The sequence below is a fragment of the Vigna unguiculata genome, chromosome 10 (genome assembly GCF_004118075.2).
Source record: "Vigna unguiculata cultivar IT97K-499-35 chromosome 10, ASM411807v1, whole genome shotgun sequence".
Lineage (NCBI taxonomy): Eukaryota > Viridiplantae > Streptophyta > Magnoliopsida > Fabales > Fabaceae > Vigna > Vigna unguiculata.
Genome location: NC_040288.1, coordinates 2905278 through 2917376, shown reverse-complemented (window position 1 = coordinate 2917376; position 12099 = coordinate 2905278). Strand labels below are relative to the sequence as shown.

Here is a 12099-nt window from a genome sequence, read left to right as displayed (position 1 = left end):
CTACACGTAACATAACATACTGATTCTCTTCAGCTTCTTCTCCAAATCATCAAAATCAAACCACCTCAGTAAAGCCAAAAAGTTTCTAGGGTTATTTGCCCCTCCCAAAGCCACCAACTCTTTAATAATCCCTCTAAATTGCCTTGCTTCTTCCGCATCACTCACATCACAATCTTCACCGTAATACCTCTTCCCAGACACCATCCTCATTATACTGTTAAAAGTCATTTCCGAAAAGCTTCAATAAATTATACAAACAATAATAAAAAATTTAAAAAATTATGGAGTATAATCAAAATTTTGCTACGTAGTCTTCAATAATTTCTACCTAATTTAATTCTATCGCCAAATTTACTTGGATTTGAGTTCCACTTTGGCGAAGGCGTTGCACGAGTCGTGAGCGAGCTTTCGCACGAACCTCAAGATCTCGTCCATTCAGATTTCTGAGAAGCAGTTCAAACGGTGCATTGAGAGAACCTCGAGCAACACGATGCGGCGGAGGTTGCGTCAATGGTCGCCGTAGGGCGACACCGTGACGGTGGTGTTGTTGTAGCCGATGTACTTGCCGGCGAGGAAGCGAGGCCGATTCGCCAAGACGATGTCATTTTTTGCTGACGCATTCCTACATTGCCTCAAGCGACGAAACGGAGCGACGAACAGAGTGGCCAACAAAGCGGCGACGACAACGCGAATTAAGAAGGTAATGTGACTGTTTGAGAAAAGAGTATACTTCTCGAGAAATAATGGAGACGAGAAAGAGAAAGAGAAAAGAGGGAAGGCAAAAAATTAGGGATTTAAAGATATTATGACAGGTTTCTCTAAATTTGTCATAATATATTTTTAATATAATTTCAATTTTGCCACCGCGCCCATATATTATGATAGGTCCTCTGCACCTGTCATAATAAATTTTCCCTTATCACTTATTATGATAGATCCCTTTTTACCAGTCATAGTAACTATTACTTTTATTACAATGCCACCGATCAACTTATTATGATAGGTGACTTATACCTATCATAATAAGTCGTCACAGATTCCCTTTTTTTCACTAGTGAATGTTTAAGTGCAAAACGTGCAACTTGTCATTGTTTCCTTATAATAAGAATTGATGTGTGAACGTGGGTTTTTTGTATTTGAGGGTCTTTTTCAACTCGAATTTGTAAAAATGGGTCAGTTGAAATTTTTTTTGTAAATTAAAGACAAGTCGTTAGGGTGGAAGACGACATTAAAGCAAAACCATCATTTGTAAAGCCAGTTTCTATTCATTTAAAAAGTGAAGTCGTCCTCGTACATGACAATTTTACTTTTATTTTTTGTTGCACTTATAATTTTTTTTATAAAATCTACTTGGATCAAGTTATCTTTACATTATTAGAGTTAGCTTCAATCCATCAAGTTTTTTTCGTCATGACAGTGAATGATGTAAAATTCAGATTATTTCAACATTTATTAATTATTTTCCATTGTAGACCATTTAAAAGAATTCTCCATAACATTGGTATATATATATATATATATATATATATATATATATAACAAATTAATTTATTTGTGATTATTCACTTCGATATATCTTATTTTAAAAGTCTTATCATAGAATCCAAAAGGTTAAAATACCTTTTTGGTCCCAATTTTCGTCAAGTTTTTTTAAATAAGTCCTAATTTTTGTTTTGTGTTCAAATAGGTCCCAATTTTTGTCAATTTTGTTCAATTAGGTCCTTTTTTGCTAACACCATTTAAATCATTAACGACCATGAACAGTGACTGCCACGAGTCACTTCATGGTTTTTTTGAATTTTTTTATTTTTATTTTAATTTTTTTAAGTTTTTTTTAAAATTTTTTAAATTTTTTTTAAATGTACAAGTGTCAACCCAACAGCGTGCCACATGTCATTTCATGGTTTTTTTGAATTTTTTTGAATTTGTTTTTAAATTTATATAAATGTCCATGTGTCAACCTAGTAGTGTGCCACGTGTCAAAGTCAATGTTCTATATTCAATTTGGTCCCTATATTTGTTATTTTTGTTCAATTAGGTCCCGATTTTTATTAACATTAACCAATTTGGTCCCTCTTCAAATTAAAACCAAATTTAATTTTTATATGAAAATTCACATTCTTTATTAAATATTTTTATATAATATATTAAAATTCACATGATTATAACTTTGATATAAAAATTAAATTTTGTCACATCTTCGATAGGAACAAAATTGGTCAATTTTAAACAAAATTGGTCAATTTTAAACAAAATTGGGACTAAATTGAACAAAAATAACAAATATAGGGACCAAATTGAATATAGAACATTGACTTTGACACGTGACACACTACTGAGTTGACACGTGGACATTTAATTTTTTTTTAAAAGAAATAAAAAAAATAAAAAAATTCAAAAAAACCACGAAGTGACACGTGACACGCTACTGGGTTGACACATGTACATTTAAAAAATTAAAAAAAATTAAAAATAGAAAAGTTTCAAAAAAATCACGAAATGACACGTGGCAGTCATTGTTCATGGCCATTAAAGATTTAAATGGTATTAGCAAAAAAGGACCCAATTGAACAAAATTGTTGAAAATTTGGACCTATTTGAAAACAAAACCAAAATTAGGACTTATTTAAAAAAATTTGACAAAAATTAGGATAAAAAGATATTTTAACCAATCCAAAAGAATGAAATCCCAGCTTGTTCTTGGTGGTAAAAAATTGAAAAAGGAAAGGATAAATATAAACATGTGTTCAAACTTGAAAGGGAGAAAAAGTTACAGAATTGTAGGGTGTGTAAAGATTTTGCTCTCTCCATGAAAAATGCCTAAATACTCCTCTTTAACAACATCTAAATGTAACTGCAACATAAAAAAAATAAAAATGAAAAGTGTCACTTTTTAAATTAATAGAAATCGATCTTACAGATAACGATTTTGCTTTTTGAAAAAAGAAAAAAAAAGAAATCAGTATGGTGGAAGACGACTTCACTTGTAATGTCATCCTATACGCTGACGACTTATACCTATTAAAAAAAAATTCAACGGACTCATTCTTACATATTCGAGTAAAAAAAGACTCTCAAATACAAAAAAGTCGTGAATGTATTATATCGTAAGTGTTGTCTTACATATTCAAATAAAAAAAACTCTCAAATAAAAAAAACCGTGAATGTGACAACAACCGTATAAAGACAACACTTACTATATAATCATTTATAAAAATTATAATTTAGTTAGTTGTCCATTACCACTTGTATGTGGTGTGTTTTTTCTTTCCATTTGATATTTATGTGTAATCTAATTATCTATTAATTCATTTGTTACAAACTATTAATTTTGTCTTCTAACTTTATTAGATTTTTGGGTTTCTGATAGCAAGTTTTTTTTCAATAGCAAGTGCTCTATCGCACAATAACAAGTTTTTTTGGGTTTTTTTTGGAATTTCCATAGTTGACCTTATGTGTATACTTTCTTGAATTTCAATCTTATTTCACTTAATCAAATTTTGTTTCCTGTTCAATTATTTAAATAAAAGTAATAAAAATTTATAGTATATAATTACATTGAAGTAACTAATACCTAATTACTTGTAAATAAAATCAAAGTAAAAACTTTGTGAATTAAAAACTAAAATTATTGATATAAAATGATTAATAATAATAGAATTTCACAAAATATGAAAAACAAACGCAAATCCTAACAGAAAATATTTTCATTCTGCATAAAACATAATTGTAAAAAAACCATTTTCTTAGTAAATAAATTCATTTCATCTAGTTGACCTAGAAGTTTGTCTGCAGCTTTTTCTTATGATATTTTATTATTTATTTCACTCACACCAATTCGATTGTTGGTGTTGCTCGGCACTAGTGTCACCATATGTATCATGAGACCAATAAGTTAATTACTATTTATTTGATTAACTTAAAAGTATTTGGTAAAACACCCAAAGTAATTTATTTTAGCCGTTTCTAACTTGTAAGTTACAAATTATTTCACCTAGACTCTAACTTATAGCTTCATAGTCTATTTAATTTAGTACAATTTTTTTATTATTCTTAACTTTGTTTTTTGCCGTACGTTATTATCTATTTTTTGTTTTTCAGAAATTAAAACCTTTTATTTTTATGTTTTATGTATACAAGTTGAAATAAAAAAAAATGTTTTATTGTTATATGAAAATTATGCATAAAAATTATAAAAAGAAATTTAAATACAACAGTAGATTAAATGAAGAAATTAAAAATTATGAAATAAATAAAGATTAAATTTTCTTAATACTTATTAGATAATCTAGTTTAAAAGAAAATGACTTATTTAAATAAAAAAAATATGCAACTTGAAGACAAATAAATAGCATAGAAAAATTTAATGAGTTATATTATTTCTTAAAAATTTAAAAAGATAATTATATAATAACACATTTTTAATCTAGAAAATAAACATTTTATTTATATGATAAAGCTTACGTGGTTATATTATTTTTATCTGCTAACTAATTTATTAGTTAATTATACTAAAAACTTTTTAAAACTATCTATTTTACTACAAGAACATTTAGCGTTGACTTTTAACTAACGTTAACAATAAAAAATCAACGTTAATTAACTAATACCGTTAGATTTACAATACTAATTCCTTAGGATCAACTTTTAAATTTGAATTAATTTCCATGATGTTAGTATTAACGTATTATATTAGAGTTTACCTCCAAAAAACCGGCTCTAGTATAATAAGTAAAAAACAAGTTCAGTTAATATGTTATGTAATTACTAATTACAAATGTTATATTTGTAAGAGATACCAATATTAATTACTTATTCATTAAGATATTACTTAACAACAAATTTTGGCAGTTATTATTTTAATGAATAGGTTAATAATTAAATAATGTAATAATAAACCAAAATTATATAATTTTGGAAAACTCCAAGAGTTATTCAACTTTTAAAAGGATATTTTATTTTCATAAAACTACATAGATTTAAGCCTACTTAAATGGTTTTTATCTATTATAATATTCTGATTAACATAAAATAAAATAAAATAAAAACATTGATATTATATGCATTGCATAAGTCCAAAATAGTAGTTGAAAAACTTCTTCCAAATTATTTAAAAACCCCATGTTTTCCTTTATTATATATACAACAAACTCTTGATGTTTTAATACATTTGATACAAGGATACTAAAACAAAATCTTGCCCTGCGTGTGTTTCACTCTTCTTCAACATGCAAAGGCTAATAACTAGGGTTTTGATTCTTTGCTTCATTTCACAATGTTTATGTGAGATGTCTATGGTTGAATCCAAAACTAGAATTTATGATGTGAGGAACTATGGTGCCAATGGCGATGGAAAATCTGATGATTCTAAGGTATATTTGTTTCTGCTTATTTTTCCATTTTAAGAGCAAGTTTATATAGTTCCTACTACACATTTTAAGAACTCTATTTTTTTTCAGTTGTGTTGTAATTTTGTCTTTATAGCATGTCTTTTTTCTTTTATTAGCAAATAATAAATTTAATTAAAAAGAGCACTTGAGGGGTACTCTAACCCTTATACAAAAAACATTGTTATATACATTGATGTTTTAGTTTAGCATCCTAGATCCACCAAAACAAAAGATTCCACCTAAAACAAAACCACATGAACCACCATTGTGATTCACCAACAAAGAGTAAAAGCGGTATGTATGTCTCCCTAAGTATACAACTGGCATATTCCTGCGTGACCAGCACAAATTCAAAATCCTTTTGTTTCATACCATTAGCAGCATCCCAATTTTAAAGGCTCCAGCGTTTCGAGCAGCTCCTTAATTTAGCTACAACAGTCGTTCATTCACACTGCTCTACACTCCTCTGATGCGATTATAGCATGTCTCTTGGTTTTAAATCTTTTTAAGTATTCTTGTAAAAGAGTTAGAACATCTTAAATGTTCTTATTATGTATATTTTTCATTGTTGATAAAAAAATGTTTTAATATTTTTCTAATTTGAAATGTTATAGGCTTTTATGAGTGCATGGAATGACATATGTGGAAGACATGGTACACCAACTCTCTTGATACCACAAAATAGAGTGTTCATGGTGAAGAGGAACATAATCATGAAAGGTCCTTGCAAGGCCAAAAATATTAATATTCAGGTATATAGTATATCCAACTTACCACTCATTATTCAATATGTTTAATAAGAAATTTTTTTAATCATGGTACTTTGTTTGTGATGAATTGATAGATGACGATCCTTTCTTTCCTATTTGGTTCCACTAAAATGTAAAATAAAACTGAATTTTGATGTTGGTAATTGTTTATTTATTTTATTTTTTTGAATGATGTTTTAAAAAGTAGTTTGTTGTATGTATTTCGTGTTTTACTCATAAATGTTTTTTTTTTTAATTGGATAATTTAATATTTTTAGCAAAAACTCAATTTAGGTGATGGGGATTATCTGAATATAGATTTGAGAAGAATTAAACCAATATCAACTTCTTGTATATTTTTAATATTTTTTCCTATTATCTTTTTTCCTTTTAGTGCTCATTAATTATTTGCACTAAATTTCTCCTACCATCAATACTCTTAAACAAAATTTTCTATAAAACTTTTAAAGATAGTTTTTCAGCTCATTAATCTCTTGGTTGTTTTTTTTTTCAAATAACCACATATATTATTCGTTATGATTCAAAGATAAATTAGTTAATTTATAAATACAATTATTTTCTTTACGAAAAATATAATTTTTTAATATATATATATATATATATATATATATATATATATATATATATATATATATATATCCCTAACAAAAACTTTTTATTCTATTCCTTCACCAAAAGTATTTAAATAGTTATAAAATGTAATAAATGCTAAAAAGTATAACATTGTTTTGTAATAATATTTTCATTAAGGAGTTCTAACGATTTACTAAATTTATTATAATATATTTATTATTGCAGTTAACTTTAAATATTAATTTACTTTTTTAATACGGAGTTATAAATAATTTAATTATTTTAGAATTATATTTCATCCGACAAATAAAGTATTTTGTAGCGTTAAGTTTATAAACCATAATTTGAATAATTAATGCATAATAAATAAACTTAAAAATAAGTAGAGCTGTCAAATGGGTTGGAACTCGCGAGTCAACCCGGCTCACTATGGGTTCGGACCGTGTTGGGTTGAAATTTTTTTACTAATTTCAATATGGGTTGATTTTTGACCCGGCTCATCTAGAATCCAGCTCACTCGGATTGAATCCGTGATGAGTCGGGTTGACTCACCAACCCGTAGATAAAAGAGTCATACAAGTGTTTTTTATTTTTTTTATTAAGTTGGACTTTACATTTGGGTCCTGTTAGATTGCTTTTTTATCCAACACATAAATATTTTGTATTTTTTTTTATTTTGGTTTGCATTTGGATTGTATTCAAGTTAATTTAGATTTTAATTAGAATTACAATTTAATTTTGACTGAAAAATAAAATAAAAAAATTGTATTTTTTTTAATTAAGTGAACCCATGAGCTAACCCGTTTAACCCGTCAACCCGTGGTGGGCCGGGCCGGGTTCGAATTTTTTTGGCTCGTTATAAAGTGAGCCGGGTTGGGTTGACTCACTAAATCATCAACCCGTGGTGGGTCGAGCCGGGTCGGGCCGAATTACCCGTTTTGACAGCTCTAAAAATAAGCATTGAAATAAAAAAAAAATTGAAAACAATGTTAAAAAAATAGTTTACTTTTATTTTCCTAGTCATTCGGTTAAATAATACATAGAATATACGAATCTATTACATATAGATTTTGTTTTCCAATAAAGTTACATGCGTTATACTATACACGTTAACATCTCAACTATGATTCATGCATATTAATCATCTGTATTATGTTTATTAAAAAGAATAAGAAAATCTCAGTAAAATCCTCAAGAGAATGATAACGTTGACCGTAAGAATTAACATGTTCTCAATGTCACTCGACACCCTTTTACGAAATATTTCACCATTTGAAATGCTTCATCAATTTGCTTGTGACATTTCTAATTTGCAGCTTCATGGAAGAATAGTGGCAGCACAAAAGAATGCATGGCAAGGTTATAAATCAACCATGATTTTGTTCACAAACATAAACGGTCTCAGAATTTTCGGAAAAGGAGGATTAATCGATGGTTATGGTTCCTCTTGGTGGCCATGCAAACATTGTCCAAGGCCATCGGTTAGATCATCCTAAACTATTTTTTTTTCATAATTGATTTATCCATTTTACACATATGATATTGATAGTAGCAATAATTTATTTAGAGTTGTCAAAACGGGTCACTCAATCTGGTCTGATCCATTATGAATTGGTCATTTAGTGAGTTAATTCAACCCGACTCACTTATTAATGTGTTCAAAAAATTTGAATCTGATCCGACCTACCACGTATTTTGTTATTATCAATATCTTTAGATGAATTTGTAATTTGACTGTTGCAGGTCCTTGCTTTCAATGCATGCAATGGTCTTTATGTTGGTTATCTGAGGATCACAAATAGTCCCAAAGCTCACATAACCATAAATGGTTGTGAAGGTGCCAAATTCTCTCATATTACCATTCGTTCTCCTGCTGATAGCCCTAACACTGATGGAATCGACATTTCTTTTTCTAAAAATATATTGATAAGAGATTCCAACATAGCTTCTGGTAAACCAAAATTTCACCTTATATATGTATTTTTTCAAATTTTAGAAATTGTCAAAAAATTACTACATCTGCAACTTTGATTTATGTTGTGTTTTTTACACAGGTGATGATTGTATTGCAATCATAGGTGAATCTTCTTACATTAATGCCACTGGAATTGCTTGTGGACCAGGCCATGGAATAAGGTTTATATATATTATCAACCACATCTTCAAATTACAAACAAAAAAATATGTAATTATTTGATGAAAGTATCTTTTGTCCATGAAATTTATAAAATCTTTCATTTATTGAATTATAATATCTGTGTTATTTCTAACTTGACATGAACGAATCAATTAGCATTGGTAGCTTGGGTAGAATCAATGGCCATGACAACGTGGAACATGTTCGTGTTTATAATTGTAGCTTCACAAAAACTACAAATGGAGCAAGAATCAAGACATTTTCGGTATACAATTAATTTTTAAACCCTTTATGATTGTTGAAATGTTCAGATGAAGGGAACAAAAAAAGAAATTTGGCACATATATTTTTTTTCATATCCTCTTATGACTCGAATGATATGTAATTTCGATTTCTTACAGGGTGGATCAGGTTACGCCAAAAGAATAACGTTTGAGAAAATCAAATTAAACCAAGTTTACAACCCAATAATTATAGATCAACACTATAATAACATAATGGTATTTACTTAATATTCATATTATAACTTGTGATATCAACTTGCTTCTGCTGTGAATTTATTGTTTATTGAAGTTATTTTCTGAATTTGGCATGAATAGAATGCAGGAGGAGGAGTCCAAGTGAGTGATGTGACATTTCGAGGGTTTCGAGGAACGTCTGCAAATGACAAAGCTATTAATTTAGCTTGTGGTTCATCAGGTTGCTTCAACATTGTGTTGGATAAAATCAAAATAATTTCTTCCAAACCAGGAAATCCAACTTCTTGTTCTTGTAGAAATGTTCATGGAAGATCTACATCCACTATTCCAAATTGTAATTCCTCATTGAGATGAACCATGCCCTCATACACTATATGTCAAATGGTGTATCAACAAGCAAACCAAAGTTTGTTTCTTTTTTTAGCTAATGGATTGTACAACTTGTCTGATAAATCTTATAGTGAACTCTATACTTTAGATTACTCTTATACCATTTTAACATTTTTCGTTCTTTTATTTTTTTTTCTTATAGTATCACCCAAAAATGATAAAAACAATAAACAAAACAAAAATGTGACATTTTTTTTTAAGCATTTACTGAAATTAAATAAAAGTTAATTTGGTGATTAAGGATGTTAGTCACCGATTTAACCTATTTAATCATCGATTTTGTCAGTGACTAAAATGTTTTTTTATATTAGTGTATAATGAAGTTGAAACCAATCCCCATCAAACGATGGTCCTATTTACCAACAAATTAATTTAATTGGAAGATATATTTATGTTTGTGAAATAAGTGAATGTTATTTTATTGATAGTTTTTATTTTTTTTTGTTCATAATTAAAGAAATTCTAGTAGTGTGAGAAAGGAAAAATGCAACCTTCAATAACCAATTTGGCCCACAACAGTTAATCACGAGAATGGATTTAGCATAGAAGGTCAAAGTGGGGGAGAGCAAATCCAATGACAATCTTTGTCGTATTCCAACGGATAAATGAAATGATAGGTTTAAAGGTTTCTTCCTGCATTTCCCATATTTCTTTTACATCTTCGATACCTTTTCTAATTTCAAAAATACTCTTTCACCATTTGACTAGAACAATAGTAAAATTAAAAAGAAAAATAACCTCACACCCTCTTATTTAATGTGAACGTCACTAGAAAATTACTACCAAATCTCAAATTCCGTAAGAGATTCAAATCAATCGGATATCGACATAAGTAGAAAAAATGTATCCAAATGTCAACTTCCAGATAAGGAAGTTCTAGATCTCGACTTTTGATGTAAGTTTTTTGGGCTAAAGTTGCTTTTAGACGTCAACTTTCAGTGAAGGTTGCTTCTAAATGTCGACATAGTGAAGATTGTGAGACTTTTGTGTCGACATTTGTTGACGATTGTAGCACTTATGAATATCGACATCCGGTGAAGGTTGGGAGACTTCCGGATGTTCACATCCAGTTATAGTTGGTTCTGTGAATTTTATTTTTGGTTTTTTCTTTTAATACCAGGGAGGTGTGAGATGGAGTGAGGAGAAATTCAAATTCAACCTATTTTGAGGGTATGTGAATTTCTACTAATTTAGATAATTGAAATAATTCAAAAAAAAACTACTAACATTTTAAATGCTTTTTAATTTCTCTATCCAAACAAAGTATTTTATTAAAAAGAAATCTAAATTCTTCAAAAATAATGAATTGATTCATTAAAATACTCTATCTAAACACACCATAAGGGATTCTAGGGTCATAACAAAACCCAAATTAATATTATTAATGTGTATTCTCCTTAGCACATGTCAAGGAATATTAAAAAGTGCAAGGAGAAAGAGGGAAGCAAAGCATGGTGCTTAGTAGGAGATTTTAACACAGTTAGAAATATCGAAGAAAGGAAAGGGATGAATAATTTATGTAGTACTAACATAAGGTAAATACAAGGTTTTAATGAGTTTATAGGTAAGATGAATGTTATAGATATACCTATGGTAGGTAGCAAGTACACTTTGTATAGAGCAAATGGGTTAGTTAAGAGTAGAATAAACTGAATTCTTGCCTTTAAAGATTGAACGAAAACATGGCCTGCATGCAAAAATATGTTTTGGATAAGACAATATCAGACCATTGTGCCCTATTACTATAAAATCAACACAAATAGACTAGAGGCTTAATCTTTGGTGGGACACGTGGAGTCATGTAAAGGAGAAGCTTAAAGACTAAAATATGATTTAAAAGTATGGAACAAAGAAATCTTTGGTGACATAAATGACGAGAATAAGCAATTGTTAGCAAAAATTAAGGATATAGATAGAATGGATGAGGAAGGACCTATAAATGTTGAATATAAAAAGGAGAGACTTGAAGTCTTCTCCAGCCTTAAAAGAATAAATCTTAGACAAGATGCATTAGAGAAACATAAATTTAAAGTTAAGTGGTTGAAGTAAGGTAATTTAAATACTGGGTTTTTTCACTTATCAACAAATTGGTGAGAGGCAAAGAGTTTTATTAAAGGTATGAATATTCATGGAGTATGGTGTGTGGAACCTAGGGTGGTCAAAGAAGAGATAACAACATACTTTGAGTAAAAACTTAAGGAAAAAACAAAAAATCAAATAAGCCTCGACATGAGTTTAGCCAAATAGATGAAGAAGATAATCAGGAATTAACGAGAACATTCACTAAAGAGGAAATTAGGAGTATAGTGTGGGATTGTGAGAGTTGTATAAGCCCGTATCCAAATGGTTTTAATTTTAGC

General features: G+C 28.9%; 1 protein-coding gene and 1 pseudogene across 1 annotated transcript; one reads left to right on the top strand and one right to left on the bottom strand.

Moving 5' to 3' along the window:
- LOC114166956 lies at positions 1–5123 on the bottom strand (annotated as a pseudogene).
- A 165-nt stretch (positions 5124–5288) lies between these two features.
- Positions 5289–9703, top strand: LOC114166955 (probable polygalacturonase At3g15720). The gene is made up of 8 exons (XM_028051839.1): positions 5289–5372; positions 6005–6142; positions 8050–8214; positions 8477–8684; positions 8788–8869; positions 9027–9135; positions 9272–9370; positions 9470–9703. The coding sequence occupies exons 1-8, from the start codon at positions 5289–5291 to the stop codon at positions 9701–9703; spliced, it is 1119 nt and encodes a 372-aa protein (XP_027907640.1).
- Positions 9704–12099: the final 2396 nt, after the last annotated feature.

Coding starts and splice junctions, on each gene's coding strand:
- LOC114166955 (XM_028051839.1), top strand. CDS start 5,289: ATGTCTATGGTTGAATCCAAAACTAGAATTTATGATGTGAGGAACTAT. Junction 5,373..6,004: donor GAAAATCTGATGATTCTAAG/GTATATTTGTTT, acceptor GAAATGTTATAG/GCTTTTATGAGTGCATGGAA. Junction 6,143..8,049: donor CCAAAAATATTAATATTCAG/GTATATAGTATA, acceptor TCTAATTTGCAG/CTTCATGGAAGAATAGTGGC.